The sequence below is a fragment of the Clinocottus analis genome, unplaced genomic scaffold, assembly GCF_023055335.1.
Source record: "Clinocottus analis isolate CAN_PGR_092001 unplaced genomic scaffold, fCliAna1.0.p SCAF_20, whole genome shotgun sequence".
Classification (NCBI taxonomy): Eukaryota; Metazoa; Chordata; class Actinopteri; order Perciformes; family Cottidae; genus Clinocottus; species Clinocottus analis.
This window is the reverse complement of record NW_027175932.1, coordinates 4,574,001-4,591,636: the sequence shown is the minus strand read 5'-3', so window position 1 is coordinate 4,591,636 and position 17,636 is coordinate 4,574,001. Positions and strand designations below refer to the sequence as shown.

General features: G+C 44.4%; 1 protein-coding gene across 5 annotated transcripts in view; it reads left to right on the top strand.

Moving 5' to 3' along the window:
• The window catches only part of ppp1r12a (protein phosphatase 1, regulatory subunit 12A), a 44,245-nt gene that overhangs the window by 15,352 nt on the left and 11,257 nt on the right, over positions 1–17,636 (top strand). For 2 of the 5 annotated variants that reach the window (XM_068586167.1, XM_068586165.1), the window contains exons 2-14: positions 3,261–3,391; positions 5,183–5,301; positions 8,838–8,997; positions 9,692–9,836; positions 9,919–9,993; positions 10,141–10,232; positions 10,451–10,608; positions 10,789–10,910; positions 13,280–13,504; positions 13,714–13,805; positions 14,094–14,207; positions 15,621–15,788; positions 16,153–16,323. In XM_068586167.1, coding sequence (XP_068442268.1) covers positions 3,261–3,391; positions 5,183–5,301; positions 8,838–8,997; positions 9,692–9,836; positions 9,919–9,993; positions 10,141–10,232; positions 10,451–10,608; positions 10,789–10,910; positions 13,280–13,504; positions 13,714–13,805; positions 14,094–14,207; positions 15,621–15,788; positions 16,153–16,323 — 1,772 coding nt within the window. Of the gene's footprint in view, positions 1–3,260; positions 3,392–5,182; positions 5,302–8,837; positions 8,998–9,691; positions 9,837–9,918; positions 9,994–10,140; positions 10,233–10,450; positions 10,609–10,788; positions 10,911–13,279; positions 13,505–13,713; positions 13,806–14,093; positions 14,208–14,972; positions 15,126–15,620; positions 15,789–16,152; positions 16,324–17,636 lie in introns of all 5 variants that reach the window. The other 3 variants (XM_068586163.1, XM_068586162.1, XM_068586166.1) reach the window with 3 other exon arrangements.

Below are 17,636 nucleotides of genomic sequence, written 5' to 3'. Positions count from 1 at the left end.
GTTTCCCTCCGAGCACGGCTCCTACATGCTGATTGTGATTGCGCGAGACACAGGATTAAGCCCACAATCTTGCATACTTAACATTACTTTAATTAATGGTCGGGTCCCCGTCCCCTCCTCTGCCTGCTGTCGAATATACAGCATTTTGAATGTGTAGATTTATATGAATGCGAGGTTGCAAAAGCCTCCTTACATTACTGCCCTTTGCTCTGTAAAGCCTCACATTCAGAGGCGAAAGCTAGAGGACGCGGCGTTACTTTCTCCTGACTCGTCTTTATCCCGTCCCGCCGGCCACTACACTACACTCTGCTTGTTTCTAACGCCGGCTGTCACTCTGGCACCTGTCAGCCACACACAATTACAGCCATTAAGGGATTACCTTTGTTGGGCTCCGATAGCTGCTGGGAGGAGCCTGCGGAGGAAGGCCGGTGACGCACTGGAGAGGGAGGTCACAGCCACCACGGTGTTTGCCTTAAGGGGCTTGTTTCCATTCTTGGAGAAGGAGAAGACTTTGAAGAGATAATAAGTGTGTGGGGAATGACTGAGGGGGAGGATTTAGATGAGGACATGAAGGACAGTTTTCAGATGAGAGGCAGAAAGCGGCAACAATCTATTTTTTTTTTTTTTTTCTCAAGTCAGTTTAAAGGTAAAAGGTTCCTGGTACACTGGTGCAAGGCTGACTGATTAAACGCTAATGTTGCCCAGGAACACCTTAAGTCTTTTGTTAAAAGTTATGCTAAACCTATCATTAAGATTACAGCTGAGCAAAATGTTAAAAGCAATAATACAAATGCATAAATATGTCTTGCTTGTCAAATCAGAAAACAAAAGGCAATGGTGACTCAACACCCACCGGCAGACACCCGTCTTCATTTCGAATCCCAAAAGGATTTACAATGCAATATAATTAATATCTGGAAGGCAGACTTAGCAACACACAAATGAGACCACAAAGCGTGGGATTGCCCCTGGAAAAAAAACTGCCGTCAAGGGGGAAAAACATTTTTTTCTTGACATGATAGTAGAGTTAAATTGATACGTCGTGGCCGATCCTGATTAGACGTCTCGGGTGTCCCGATACTTTCTTTGTCTCTTTTTGCTGACATTTGCAAATTGCGTACTTGGATGGGGACCATGTGTTGGCACAGGGTAGCCGTATGATTTGCACCTGTCGGTGCCGTACAACGAACAAAAAAACCCACATGGCGGACATTTCACCAGTGATGAGAGCAGCGGACTGCAGAACTATCAAAGTTGTATCTTGTGTCGCTGTCTCCTTCTTATTAAAGTCAGTATGTTAACAAGTTCATCTGCACCTGGAGGACCTCTGTGCCTAAGCGCACACACACACACACGCACACACCCTGTCAGATAAGCTCAGTGAGGCCTTTGCAGGCGCTCCTCAGCTCTGGCCATGTACGGCGTTGTAAACGGCCCAAATTTGGACAAGGATTCCAGCCAGAAAGTCGTGTGCCCCGAACGTGAGGCCGCTACGTGTTCACGTGTATCTGTTTCTCTTGTCAACGCTTTTGTTATAATAGCAACCCCGGGGCCAGAGAGCGAGACAGTCCAGGCACGGCGTTCTATTGATGGAGGGTGGAGTGGGGGACTTGGGTGGCAAAGTTCGGCAATTTTGATATTGCTAAATGGTAATCGTTCTGGATCTGTGTAGCTCCACTGGTTTTACTTACCGCAGCTGTCAAGTCTTTGATTCCACTGCTGCAATTTGAGAAGAAAGATTGTTTTCCACTTGAGGAATTTGTCTCTGGCCGCTGATTTGTAGGTCATCTTGTTGTGCGTCTTTGATTTCAGGTAACTTCTTAACCTCAGAGTCTCAGTACTTCCTGAATGAAAAGTGCTCTCCGTTGCAGCTTTTGTCTCGGTCTCATTGTTTTGGATTTTGAGGATACTTGTGACCTCCTTGTCCACTTGCTCCCTCACTTGTGGCCAAGTAAAGCTGCAGTGGTCCTGGCTATGTATGAGTAACAATATATGCATCTTCAAATTAAATAATGTATCGGTCAATTGTAGGTCTAATGTCAATACAATACTAATCTTATAAAAATGTAGACGAGTCTACACTTAAACAGTCAAGTGCTGATTAAATGCACAACGGAAACGCAATGTCCGCCCACCCCGGTGCAAATTATGTTTCATAATGTCAGTAAAATCACAACAACGCCCCCTTAATTCGTCAGTCAATCTTAAAATAGATCCCTCCCACTTGCAGCCGCTATTTATTTCTGCCGGCATCATTTTTTTTTTGTTTCTCACTTAGCTGCACAGAGGCGTTTCATAAAAATAGTTAAACGACATTATTGATGGTGTGAAGAAAATAAGAACCTTTTTGTCGACTGTGTGCTCCTGATGCACTTTGACACTTTTACGTGACATGTTTGTGGGTGGTCTTCAGTGGGGGACGTTAAATTACATGGAAGGAAATATGAGATGTACTCTGCCAAAACAAATGTGGTGATTTTTTTTCCACAGGCTGTGAGCCGCTGATCTTACCACCCTCTCCAGCAATCAGTCCTAATGGTGATCCTACATTTAATAGTTATAGTTGTGTTCAGATTTTCCTCTCCCACATAATGACACGTCTGTTAGCGACATCCTCCTGTCCTTCGTTAGGAGACTGGCGGAAGATCTGTAGCTTGTCCCCCTGCACCAGCGAACGGCAGAGCTCCCCATGATTCATAATTTATTAAATAAAGAGGAAAAATGTGCTGCGGATAAAGCCGTTTTGACTTTTGCTCAACCACAGATGTGGATTAAATTAAGTGATTCATCAGCTGCTTGTTGTGAGGGAAGAAAAGCGCAGCGTGTTCGTGGACGGTTTTGATTTATCACTCATGAGCAACGATTTGGCTAATCGACGAAGCTCAAAGTTTCAGTAAAAGCAGTCTCTGAAAGTGTTTCCGCAAATGAAATGGCTCGCTTTTTGCATAAATGCACAGCACCCCAACGGCGGTACTACGTTACGTGGTATTTCAAGCGCCCCTGCTATGTGCGGGCGTTTTGGGAACGCTCCGGCTGCCAAAATTCCCCAACAATTCTGGATGCACTGGGCAATCTATCAGGCACAGTGCAATGCTCTTTCCATGCAAGCTGCTAACTATAGCAGGGGCCGTCACACTGACATAAGCTCATATTCATGTGTGTACACATACACACCCACATATACACACAGGGCAGATCACGATCCTTGCTTCATACATTGGCCTTACGCCTCTTCTATCTATTTCTCTCTCCTCTATCAGGCATGCATAGACGACAATGTTGACATGGTGACTTTCCTGGTGGAGAATGGAGCCGGCATCAACCAGCCGGACAATGAGGGCTGGATCCCCCTGCACGCTGCATCCTCCTGCGGATACCTGGACATAGCAGAGTGAGTATTCAGAGGCATGTCAACAAGCCAGTTCAATCAGTTTCTAAGTAGAAGCGGCAGTATCCGTTTCATCAGGTTAGATTTCTGCAAACTCATCCTTGCATCCTGTTCTGTATCTTGTTTGTTCTCAGAAACTTGTAACTGCAGCACTCCTTCTGTTAACCTTTTCAGTTCAGATTGTGTGAACATATCTGAGTGGTAAGGACAGTAAGGTTTGTGTATAAAGGTCCGTCTGGTGACATCAGGGCAGACGTGGCTCGGCTCCAGCTGAGGTCTGCACTGTCCTGTCCCCTCTCGAAAGACACTATAATCCAGTTTGTTTCAGCTCGATAAAACAAGATTTCTGTCTGTGATAAGTCTACTAGTGCACAGCAGCACATTCGCCGTAATGAACTGGACATTGTTTTGACTAATTTCATTTTGAAGTCCTCGCCATACTCAACAGCTGCCAATTGGCACATGATTGCCCTTTTTAAAACGCCCATGGTTGTTTCAGCTAGCGTGCCAGAATCTGCACGTCAAAAGCCATAATCTTTAGTGACATTTTGACAGGAGCAGCAGCTCATTTGGATGCTCAAGACGCCTTTTTGTTAGCAGTTATGTAATCAAACACGGAGATATCGGGCCACTACATCGAGTATTAAGCTCTAGAGTTGCACCGTAGTATTTCCGTGCCCTCTTCAGGTAAGCCGACTGCTCACAGGGCAGCGAGCACAACGCAAAGATGTTATCTGAGGTTTTTTTAAACAGGCTAAAGGGGACTGATGGAGCTCAGTTGTACTCATTGTTCAGCATATTGGGAGTGTGCTGTGACCTGCTTTACTTCTGTGTTACATTACAGGAACCGGGCTACAGATTTATTTCTACTATTATTATCTTTTTTTTTTCTCTCTTCTTCCCAGAAAAGTAACAAGTGCAACAGGATGTAAGACGATACACATGTAGAAGTAGTAAAGCAATGAGTTGCAGGGCTCATTTCTGCATGGTATTTATGCTGTAATTAAATTATTTATTGGGATATTTTAGTGTTAACTTTTCAAACCTAGCAATTTAGTGTCCAGCAGGCCTCTTGAACACAGCACAACAGTGGGCTAGTATTGCAGGAAACAAGACGTTTTTTTGTTGTCTCCTAATGAATGAAAAGGTCAAGTGGTCGGCCCGATACGGGTGAGTAATGGAGAAATTGTGTCACAGAGAGAAAAACTCGGCAAGCTGATGTGGGTGGTGAGCTCCCAGTCGACCAATTTTAATCCCAGCATCCTTAATTCACAGTAACGGGAACTCCTGAGCAGCGAGACTGTATCTTGAATCCCATGGTGTCACCGCAGCCATCTAATGCTAGGGTTGGTTAAGAATCCCACAGTGGGACTACATACCACAAAGCCATCAATCCAAGGAGAGTTGACCCGAAATAGGCGGAATAGAAAGTCCAATCAAGGAGACGTAAAACTTTGAAACGGAGCTGCAGTCAGTCAGTTGCCGTTTGGGGGGGGAAGTCATAAGCGGTGAGCTCGTTTCAAGTGGTGTGTTGGTTTAATGAGAAGGGCCCGAGTCTCACCGCAGCTTTAACTAGAAGCAGCTGAAGTCAAGATGTTTGAATGGGTAAAAAACGTCTTGAATCTCTGCTGGGGGCAGATTTAACTCTTTTATCTATTGAAGTGTTAAATGTGTATTTTGGTTGTCTGCTGTAAGTTATAGAGGATTTTATGGTTTAACTCCTGGTCTGAATGATGTTGGTATAAATACCTCTTTGGTTCAAAGTTAAAATGTGTGTGTGTTTTTTTGCTGCAGGTATCTCATCGGCCAGGGTGCGAGTGTGGGAGTTGTGAACAGTGAAGGTGAAACGCCTCTGGACATCGCTGAAGAGGAAGCGATGCAGGAGCTCCTTCAGAATGAGATCAACAGACAAGGTAGCATATTCAAGACGGCATCAACTCCGCCGTCCAGTTCGTGTTAGACTTCTGCGTCTTCCCTCTCTCCCGACGCAAACATGCTTCCATGAATAAGAGTCTCAAGTATACAATCGCTAATGGGGTAAAACGATATGCGTTTGGGCACATTGCTTTCTTTTAGCGGATTATATTACGGGGACAGTGATCATTAATGAACTTTGCTTTAGCTGCAGCAGAGTTGGCCAAGATGACCTGCCAATAATAAAAATAGACTGGCATCCTTTTATGCAGAAGTATCAAGTGTTACCTTGTGATCAAGCTTAAAAATATATCAACAAACAGTCCTGATGTGTTCAGCATGTATATGGCAGCTGTTCGGGGCCCGACGTGTATTTTTCGTGCATGTAAGAGTATGTTGCTGACTGTCAGGCACCTGCTGTTTTTTTTTTTTTTCTTCTCCACTTTTTTTTGCTTGAATACAACTTACATAATATAGAAAAAGTCACCCAGCCGTGTTGTGAGCACTCATGTGATGATTCGAAACCGAGAAGTCGAGTCTGTCTATTTCGGGCCGGGGCATTCTTGAGATGATGAAAGGCCCTCCCCTACGGTGAGAGGCCTCGCTCAGACGTGCAAACTGGCCCCGGGCCAGAGGGGTGCTCCTCAGCTCACTAATAAAGGTCGGCTGGCTTGCCCTCCTCCGTGGCACCTTTCTTTTTTTTTTTCAAAACAAGCTTTACGTTCTCTCTTTTTACCACAGCGTGAAATGCTTCATTTTATAACCACGGCCGTTGATGGTTTACAGTAAGGTGTGAAATGCAACGTCTGAACCAGCACTGGAAGCTCCATTTAGTAGAATATAATAGGCTTGTACTCCGGGTCATAAGAGGCGCAGTCTGCAGGTAATATACAGGATAATGCCTCCACTGTATCCGCACGGTTTTAAGTGCAGTGTGCTTTAGTGTTTGCTGTCTAGTATTGCTTTATGTGAGCTGTCTGTCACGTCACAGTTCTTTTCAAACGATGTTTAAGTGTTTCTAAAAGCACAACGCATCAGTGCTGGTTTGCACATTGCGCTCCTTTTCCCTGTTACACAACGGCGGCTAGACATACGCCCAGCCGAACCTCAATCATCTCGGCCAGCGGCGGCTGTCAGCTTTCATTTGTCGGAACAGAGCAGCTGCCTCGTCCCGAGCATCCGCAAGCTCCCTCCTCAGCTCCACCACTAACAAATGCAAAATACCTCCTGCTGACAAATATGCATCTTCGTTCACCCCGATCATAGAATTATGATGTGTACTTATTGCCCATTAAACTGTTTTCTCGAGATGAAACACTGAAGTGTGTTTGCGCTGCTCCTCCGGGCCTCGGGGCAGCTGCAGACAATCTGCAGCTCAGTTCTCTGTGTGAGCGGCAGCATTATGCAACGAGCTGTTGTGTAACGCTTCTGTATGATTGTAATGTGATTTTCTCCTCTCAAAGAGATACCAGTCATGAGGTTAAACTTGTTAGTGAGTGGCCATGGTTTCCCCTTGGCAGAGACAACCTCTAGATCCTCTCCTTGACCCTGTTTAGGTAAAGTAGCTCCGACAGTAGTTTCCTAATAGCTCAGAGTAAAACAATTATTTGTTATGTACTTTTGTTTTTCTGAAGCCATTATGACTTAAGGCTGAGGATCCTGGTGCTTTCTAGATTCATGTAGATAATAATGTTGTCTTTACCAAACATTATTGTAGGTATATTGTCAATTAGATAAAAGAAGAGGTACTTTTTTTTTTGGTTCTATCGGATTTTTCTCCTTTTCATCTCATGTGGAAGATGTTCTCTTGTAAAAACTCAACTTTGAACCACTGCCAACGCTTCCACTCTGCTCCTCTTGCTCTGTAGTTCTACTTAGGGGCCATTAGGCTCGCTGCTTTTTATAGACCCAGTGTAGGCTACTTCCCAAGAGATCACGGGACGTTGGCCTACCTGGCCAGCTCCCATTGTCTTTTTAACTCAACTGCCTTCCAAGGAAGTTTGGCTTAATTTTCCTCTAATTGTGGCAGTTCTGTTTCACCAGAAATTTGACTTAGATCATACATATCGAGCACTGCATGCCCTTTCAATATCTAAAAGTTAAGCAATTTAAAACTAATGTCGATGGTGTGACATAACCGAGACTCGGTCACATATGAACATGACATTTCTTGTCAAAAAGCTGTTTCATTTACCCTTTTAATCACATTTCACACTTGTATTTATTATTACATTAATGTCATAACATATTGTAATTATTCAGCTGAAGATGTTGTAAGAGTTTGGGGATTTCTGAAACCTTTTAAACAAAATAATCTTGACAATATATCGGCTGGCATTACCAAGTTTCTGCTGCGCCGACCAGCCAAATAGTGAGACATTGGAGCGGTCTCAAAATGAAACTTTGAATCCAGTCATACACAAACTCAGACACTGAGTCATCGTCTTCCCATTAGGTTTCTTTGTCTTTGACTTCAGCCCACTAATGAGCATGTCCAGTTTCAAACAAACTACAATTACAGAGCCAGTTAAGTTAAAGTGAAGCCTATGTTGGAAAGCGGATTTCTATTCATATTTAAGACTTGTAGGCGGACTTGTAAGAGGAAAAGATTTCATATCAGTGACTTTGTTGCCTCTTCTGGCTTAATAACAGATCCCTGCTCCTCTCCGGCTTGCAATTGCCGGACCTTTGTGTAAAGATTTCCTCTGCCTGCACTTCTTCTTCAGCCAAAACCGTGCAGCAGGCGCAGATGTCTTCTTTCATTGGTTTCATAGCTCGAGGCAATCTGAGTGCTTCCTCAAGTGTCAGGAAATAAGCGATGATGCGTCCTTGAGGGTAGAACAAAAAACCTTTAAGATCAGCTGAAGTTTTGGCTCCGGCCCCAGAGCAATCCTTGGACCGCTGTTTATATAGTCCAACACAGTTAACACTCAGCCGACGAGTCAGCGGCTCATCCGGCGGCGCATGTCAGCCCCGTCTCGTGTTCCAACCGGGTGTCAACATGACGATACAGGCCTGTTGTCACTGCACGCAGCGTATAGCTGCGACATATTGACCCACTTAACTGGAGGAGGCCTGTGTTTGGCGTTTCATTGCAGACATTATTTCATAGAAAAATTGACAGAAGTTTTGCACAAGACTTTTTTTTTCTTCTTTTGCTGAGGCAGAACAACACCCTCTAGTGTTTATGTAATCATAAAAGCACAAAGGTGCATGGGTTGAATCTTGTTTAAACATGACTTTATAGCTATTATTATTGTCTCATTATCAGCAGTGTGTAAATAAGCATCCATCTCATGGTTGTGTATTTAAATATATTTATCTATCTATCTGTCACATACTCCATGTTTTCCAAACACTCCCATACCTTTAAAAAAATATAATCTGTATTTAGTCATTCGAAATACCTCGATGTGATTCCTCCTCGCTCCTCCGTTCTCTGGGTTCAGTGTTACAGCTGGCAGCTTGTTTCTAAGTAGCGAGTAATCCTTTTAATGCCACTTTGACGGTATCGGCCTCCGCTGTCTCTCACCAGGGGTGGACATCGAGGCAGCCCGGAAGGAGGAGGAGCGGGTCATGCTGCGGGACGCCCGGCAGTGGCTCAACAGCGGCCAGATCCAGGACAGCCGGCACACCAAGTCCGGAGGGACGGCGCTCCACGTAGCCGCCGCGAAAGGATACGTCGAGGTTTTAAAGTAAGCAGCGGCCTTGAGTTCACAAAACCTGGTGTGTTTTTCTTTTCTCTGTTGGGAACCAAAAAAAAAACCAAATGTAACAACCAACTCATTGTTTGCTTGCTGTTGCACAAAGCTTTTACAGTTTGCTGCGTTATATAAATACTTATTACCGGCAGCGGTGAGGCCTAGTATTGGTTGTTTTCTTTGCTAAAGCCAAAGACATCTCTGTCTCTGCGTCTTGTCAACGCGTTCTTCCGGCACTGTCTCTGTTAATACAGATACGCTGCTCGAGGAAAGGAACTGCAGCCACCTGTTGATCTGGTCTGGGAAGCCGGCCAGCCGACTCTACTGCCGTAGATAGCTCTAAGATCTCTGAAGTTTAGCACCACAACCGTGTACAAGGCGGGGGATCTAAATCATGACAGGTTTATTTGTTGAAATATTAGTTTTCAAATTTGCCAAAAAATCCTTCGGCTCTCACTCGGCAATGACTAAGATTCCCCGTGTCCGTGTGTTTAGGAGGGTGAAGTCAGCATCTCATAAATCTGATCTGGAGTTAAAACGCTGACGCACTTCTTAACGCCTGGACGCTGTCGGCACCTTAGAATGTGAAAATCTTGACTTCTTGGATTTGATTCTGTAAACTATTCTTTTAACAAACTTGTTTTTTTTTAATTCCCTTTCTCTCGCTCCCGCCCCATCGTTCTTGCAGGCTTTTAATCCAAACAGGGTATGATGTAAATATTAAGGACTTTGATGGCTGGACTCCTCTACATGCAGCCTCACACTGGGGCAAACAGGAGGCCTGTAGGATACTGGTGGAGAATCTATGCGACATGGACCTCATCAATAAAATGGTGAGGAACTGTCATGATTCCCCTCACTAATGGCCGTGCAATCTATATTTTAGATAACTTTTGTTTTTTTTCTTTCCCTCAGGGCCAGACAGCTTTGGATGTAGCAGACGAAGATGTTCTTGGATACTTGGAAGAACTACAAAAGAAGCAAACTCTGGTACATAAATGTGTTTGTTAGTTGTATAAGGACTTCTATCTGTAACAATGTTTTTAATTGTGGAAGAACTCCTGTTAATGTTGTTTTAAGATTGTATGCCCTGCTGTGTTTTCCTCTGTTAGATTGTCTTTGTTTTCTTTGTTCCAGCTGATCGTCGACAAGAAAGAAGTTAAGAAATCTCCTTTGATTGTCACGAAAACCACAGAGGACAACAACCAATCTCCGAAACCAGTCAAGAGGTAAATGGCTTGATGCTGAAAAATAATCAACGGAAATGGCCCCACTAAATTAGTTTTATGTTTTATAAAGCCAGCTACAGCGCAGGCATCAGTAAAAGTTTGAATATTTCATAATGTATCTTGGACTTTGACTTGTATTTTCTCTTGCTGGTCGAAAAATAGTCCGCTACACTGATACTGTAGTTGCTTACTGATGGTGTTTTAAATGTGTGTTGCAGCAAAGAAACTTTGCTTCAGGAGCCGGAGAAGATCGCCCCACGCATCGAGACCTCGGAGCCGGAGAAGGTGGATGAAGAAGAGGAGGGGAAGAAGGATGAATCTAGCTGCTCCAGTGAGGAGGAGGAAGAAGAAGACTCAGAGTCGGAGACTGAAGCAGGTACTGTGTGTGTGTGAGATTCTGCAGGAATCTGATCCAAAAATGAAGCATTTGCTGGTTGTCAGTAATATTAATCGCACAATTGTTATATAGTATGTTCTAACTGCAACACGTTTCATTCAAGTTTTCCATTAATAGTCGTTTGACTCAAACAACTTTTTTTCTTCCTGACCCTTGCAGACAAGAGCAAGCCTCCAGCATCGGTGAGCAACAGCACGACGCCCGCCCCGATCAGCAACACCGTGTCGCCTCCGACTAGCCCAACCAACCAGGTGACAAGCCCCACTTCACCGGTAAATAAGGTGCGATTTGGTGGACGAGTTCTCATCATCCCACCCTGTGCAGACAGCTGTCGCAGAACTGGCATTCAAAATAAAAATAAAAAAAACAGTCGGGTCTCGCTCAAATTAGCAGCTGATTAGTTTTACAAATTGTAAAAAATGAAATGCTGCAGCACAGCCGTGATGTAACCACGTCACTATTTTACCACCAAACCACTTCATGTAGTGACTCCGCTGTGCTCTTCGGAGACATGCCGGTGCTTCCTTCTGTACACAAATCAGTGAAATTCACCATCTATTTAGTTTTTCTCCCCCTTGAACACAAACCTAATTTCACAGTCGGCTGAAGTTTCTGTTTTGTTTTTTTGTAAACGAGTTTGCAGTTCATACTCCAGGCCGTCGCAGAAATAGTTGTCCCTGCTTGTGATTTGCGCTCCGTGTTGCAGTACAATGAGCGCACACAGCTCACAAATGTCACGGAGGCCCTGGGAATGACATTTAGGACTAACCGTCGGTTCGCATTTTAACAAACACGGCAACGACCGGCACAGTTCATTGGTGGCTGAACGATGTCAACAGTTTACTGAAGAGACTTTTGCAAACGCAGGAAGTGGAGTGAGTGTTTTGTTGTTGTTGGGAATAAATCAGAGGGATGACATGGTAGTGAGTCTGCTGCCCTCTGCTGGCAAAATGTGGCTAAGCAGTGAACCTGGTGACTTTTTCCAAGGTCTGCTTCATAAGTCCACAAGTTTAAACAAATACTAAATGTGACATAATGTGCGTGAATAATAATATTAATACGCTTTATTTTTCTAGCACCTCTTATAGCATCAAATGCAGCTCAATGTGCTTCACAAGATAAACAATCAATAAAAAAATGGATTTAAAAACGGGGTACACAAAGAGCAAAAGCAACAAAGTAAAAAAATAGAGCTTTTTTTTTTTTTTAACTATCAACAGAAGTTGCTTGTCTTGTTTGTCATGTCTTATTTGTTCCGAACCCAAACAGATCACTACTTTCAGTCTTTTTTTTAAAGCCAGTTTAACTGTTTGAATCAGTTTCAAGTGTTTTGTGTGGCCAAAGTTAACATTAAGAACTAAAAGCTTAATCCCTGAATAAAGCCTATGGGGCTCATTCCTTTAAGTCTGTGATATATCAGACTGAATCATCATTTCACACCCCTGAATGCAGCCGACACAGGCGGGTTCCTTTACAATAATAATAATGCATTTGATATTAAAAAAAAAAATTCTTTCAAAAGAATCTCAGAGTGCCAAATTTGCACCGTTTTGTTGATGTCCTGCAACGGGCGGCCACCAATCCAAGACTCTCTTGACGCTGTTACTTTTTCTTTCTGCTTCTTTACTTTCAACAATCTCCTTGTCCCAATCCTGCTTTGAAGCCTCGTGCTCACACATCACAATGTCTTCTGTCTAACAAGAGTGAGAAAAACATTAACATCCAGGTTTTGACACTACAGAATGTTTGTTGGATCTGTCACTTATTCCAACTGGTTTGGCAGTAAGCATTGTGTGGTGTGACTACGCCTTTTAAAAAAAAAAAAAAAACTGTCCTTGCCGTAAAGTGTGTTTCTTTTGCTGCTGCTTCTGTCTTATTCTGGCCTTTTTTTCTCTGTCAACCTCCTCCCCGCCATCCCTTCTCTCTGCGTCTTTCCTCATCCTGGGCGCTTGTCTCGGTTGGCTTTAGTTTGATTGTATTACTCCCCTCATGCCTGTGGCGGAGCCAGGCTGTCCTGCATTGTGGCGTCAAGGCTTGCGCAAAACTGGCATTTCTCTAGTGCCCAAAAAACCTATGGTGAGGCATTGGTGTGCACCGGAGTTGTTCTTTCATCCTACATGCACCTGTGCACTGACAAAGTACTCACCATCCCCTCTAACCGCCCAGGCCCGACCCAGCTGATGCTGACTTTCACTCATCAACCCCACGCGGTGTTGTTGTCACTTGTAATCAACAAAAAGAAAAGAAAAAAAGGCCATCCTGTTTGTGCTTTTCACCGTGTGTCTGTGCTGCTTCTGTTTGGTTTACTCGCTCACAGTTATGTTTGCAAAGTTATAATTTGTTGCCAGACCTGAAACTATCAATCAGACCTTTTTTTTTTTAATCCCAAGGGTTTTGATTGCGCTACATAATTATCATGTTTTGAGAATTGCATTGACTCCAAAATAACTTTTAGTCCGGTAGTTGTGATCTCTTAACCGGCATGCCCTGACACTGAAACGTCTTCCTAATGGTCTCATCTTTGCAGCCCCTGGAGATTAATCCAAACCGTTTTTGACCCGATTGACGTTCGTGCTACTCACCAATAAAACTTTACGCCACTTTGACTACTTTGCACACTAAGTCTCTGGTCGTTCCCGCCTTCTCTCAGCCCACGCAGCCTGCTGGAAAGGTCTCGATTAAAGTGGAGGAGGAGAGGAAGGACGAGTCTCCGGCGTCGTGGCGGCTGGGTTTGAGGAAGACGGGCAGCTACGGGGCGCTAGCGGAGATCACCGCCACCAAGGAGGCTCAGCGGGAGAAGGACACGACCGGGGTGATGCGCTCGGCCTCGAGCCCTCGCCTCTCCTCCTCTCTGGACAACAAAGACAAAGAGAAGGTCAGCTATTGTATAGAATGGAAATTGCAGTCATTGTTTTTCCTTCTTTTAACCACAATTAGCTTATTTTCTTGGCTTTCCCATTTACCAGCTCGATATGCATTTGAAAAGGAATAAATCATCCATCGTAGATACTTTTTAATAGTAAATAAAGGTGATGCAATAAATCTTCCATCACGGGTCCTTTGTTTATGTCACTCTGTCTACAGGAAAAGGACAAAGGAACTCGTCTCGCCTATGTGGCGCCCACCGTCCCCAGACGACTCGCCAGTACTTCAGACATTGACGAGAAGGAAAACAGGTGAAAACTGGGAGCTGAATGGCTCTGTGCAAACATGCATTGGCACGAGCGCCCCCTGCTGCCCACTGCTATGTGTTGCAGACAATAGGCCTCTGCATGTCGTGTGTGTGGCCCTCCAGAACTGCCTTCACTTAGTTATGTGGGGCAGCGGTGGTTTGGGTAGATGTCACAGTGGGTAGACTTAAGTTTAATGGGGGGGGGGGAATTATTATTTTACACAGATCTAGTATGTGTGTCGGTGTCTGTTTGGGGAAGCCTGAGGTCATATTGAAGCTTGCGGTTCCCCAGGGACTCTACTCCTCTGATACGTAGCGGCTCGTACACCCGGCGGCGCTGGGACGACGACCTGAAGAACAGCGAAGGAAGCTCCTCCACCAACCGAACCCCCAGCTACCAGCGCAGGTTAGCCTCTGCTGCGATACCAAACCCTCCATCCCTCATCTCACCATCAGATCTCTGCGCCATCTGATATGATGTTTACATCCACTGGGAGGTTGTCTCGCAAAGCTGCGGATCTAAATCCACCGCGTAGACGGCGTTGGGGGGCGTTTATCAATCATCTGCTGTACATTTCGCTCGGATGAAGTCATTAGAGATGTGTACGCACATGCTTCCATGCACAGCAGCGGCTACAGAGAAAGCTTTTCTCTTTCACTGCCACAGAGTCTGTTGCATGACTGTACCTGTCCTGTCGGGTTGCTGTGCCACTCGGTTCGCAATGCATTACTCATTGCATTTTAACAAGCCTATATACCTGTCTGGCTTCCAGATAAATCAAATTCCCATCGTAGTTTGTGGCACAAAACCTCGACACGGACTTATGCTGCATGCATGTCATATGGGGAAAACGCATCATCTGTAATATTTCATAATTAAACTTTTTTAATTTGCTCTATAAGTTACTGAGACACACACAGATAACTGTATGTGTTACCTGAACAAGGTGTTTGCAGTCAAAAATCTACAAAAACCCTAATTTATGGCTTCTTGGTGAAATCTTCTCTTTTGCTTCGATCCCATATGACATGAATGCAGCAATAGTTTGTCAAGCTTACTAGTCTTAAAATGTATATGTTTTGTATACTATATATATGTGTGTGTGTGTGCGTGTGCCTCCACCGCTAACATGCCTCTCTTCGCCCACCCACCCGCCTGCCAACACACCAGCACCTCCCACACGCTAGCACTAGGGCGGAGCGGCAGCACGCGGGACGTGCCGGCCAAGTCTTCGTCCACCTCCAGCTTGGACCCTAACACCTGTAATACTAAACCCTGGCAGCCACCCTCCTCCCACTACCAGTCTTACAGCATTTACCGCAGGTACACCAGCCTCGCCCCGGGGCACCTCCGTCTCCACTCCAATCTGTCCTCTCTGACCGTGTGTCCCTGCTCCGCTGAAGGGGCCCTGCCATGTGTACCGTGTTGCATTTAATGTCCTGAGAATTTCTTTTGTGATAGATTTGTGACATTACTCTCAAAGAAATAATAAGTTTATTTTTCTTGGAATTATCCCTCCCTCCCCTGCTGCTCTGTAATGCATTGTTTTGACAGAGGCCTTGATACACCATCAGTATTTAGGATGTGGAATAGATTTTATATATTTTTTTCCGGCCACTTATCATAAAAAACAATTTCCTTTTATAATCTCATGCAATGACAATGTAGATATTTAGATGTAGTAAGCAATAAGGTTGCTAATATCGAATGAATCAACTAGTTATCTCTGATTTGTGGTCCACGCGGCTGTATTTGTGTCCCGCTCCGGCTTCCTGCTGACTCTGCATGTGTTTTATGTCTTGACGTTTTGTCCTCCAGCGGCTCTTTTGGCAGAAGACACGAGGACCTGAGTTCGTCGACCACCTCCCCCTCCACCACCACCACCACCTCATCTGTTACCTCGCCCACAGGCCACCGCGGCCTGCTCTCCAGCCTGGGCTCCTCCTCCTCCTCCACCCGCACTGGCTCCACCAGTCTCACCAGCAGGTACACGAACAGCTCTGCCATCAGCCGGACCTCAGCGAAGGGATACCGTACACCTTTTCATGCAGAGCCTGTAGATCTTCAACAAGTTTTATAACTCTGTGGCTTTTTATCACCAAGGGTTTAATCCACTTTTTCTGAAACGTTAAAACACATCCCTGGGATATGTTGTCCTTATTTGGAGCTAAAGGGGAAGATTCATAGCTTAAACCTTTGCATTTTATACGGGTATAGGAATGCTACATTATCTGACCTTCAAAGAGGCTGCCAGCAGACATGTGGCTTCACTTAAAAACAATTTAAATGGAATAATCTGTCAGGCTGAGCATGTTTTTTTCTAAAAATGCTGGCGTGTCTCTGTCAACAGGTACTGGTCAGAGGACAGTGCAGATAGGGAAAAGGAGAAGGAGAAAGAGTCTGCTGCGGTCATCCCCACTATAAACACTGGCTCTACTACGACCGGCACGTCTACCACTACCACCAGCGCCATATCTACCACTACCACCACTGGCATTGTCACTGGCTCTGAACGACGCAGGTAACGCAAGCACACTGCGTCAAAATACCATAATTTATCTTTATATGAGTTTATCTCCATACTGCAACAATACCACGCAAAAAAAGAAAAGTCAGTGCGAAGATGGGAGAAGAAGTCAGTTAAGAAGAAGAGTGAATTATTTCATTATTGCGTGTTCTTATGTTTAAATATCCAACGGTTTTATTACCTTCAGGTTAAAGTTATCTGGATTTGTGTTAAATTGTTGTTTTTATTTCATGATGCTGGCCTGTTGTTGGCTGGGAAATCATCATCCTTTTCTTATTGGCTTTGGATGTGATGGATTACATGCAGATTTCTTTGTTTGTGTACAATTTGTAGTTGTGTTTAGGTCTGAGATTTTAATTGGTGTTGCTGTTTTGGATCTGCAGCGTCCCATATCATCATGTTCTTCTTCTTTTTGTGTTTTTCCTCCTGGCACGAGTACTTTTAAAATGTTATTATTTGATTACTGCCTTTATTTACTGTATTTGTTTTATATGTTCATGACTTTGAACATTTACTGTAAGCAGCTTCAAGAAATATTGGCATGAACCTCAGAAAGCGCCCGGCAGTCAAACAGAAATCCTGATGCTTCACCTCTGTTTGAGAACAGGGTGTGTGTGTGTGTGTCTGTGTGTGTGTTAAACTCTGTACACACAGCAAAGAGGGGAAGAGAGAGTCTGTCTGCATGTAAGACAGAGCGAGAGTGTTACAGAAAGCATGCGTCTGCACGAGTGGGGTCAAGTGCATATCTTCCTGTTGCAGTGCTGAAATAAGCCACCTGTCAGGGTGGGAGTGGGGCGGGGCGGTTTCAGAGCCTGGACCGCTCCAGTGACTCTTCCTTTTAAGGAAAGTGTGCAGAAGCTGTACTTTTTCCCTCAAGGCTGACGCTCCACGCTCCACTGATGCTTCTACGTGGCCACCAGAGGCACGCTGAGAGAGTGCGAGCATGTGTGCCAAAGCTTAAATGCAGAGATTTGTGTCCTACCACAGTAACTAAAGTTTACAGATGGTTCGAAAGCTTTATCTAAGGAAACAGAAATTCATTTTAATGCTCCACATATATCTTCATAACATGAAATCCTCTTCCACCAGCATTTCTTTCCGTACAGAAAATGTTTTAGACGCTTAAAAGAACCGTATTCACAGTGCTGATTGACGGCTCTCTCTGAGGAACTGAAGCTGTTATCTCTCTCTTCAAAAACCACAAGACTCAAAGCAAAATAATGCTAGTCTACCGCTGTCTCCATCAGTATGTTTGACTTTGGAGAATCAGAAATTCACCATTTTAAAAACACCAAAGTCACGCAATA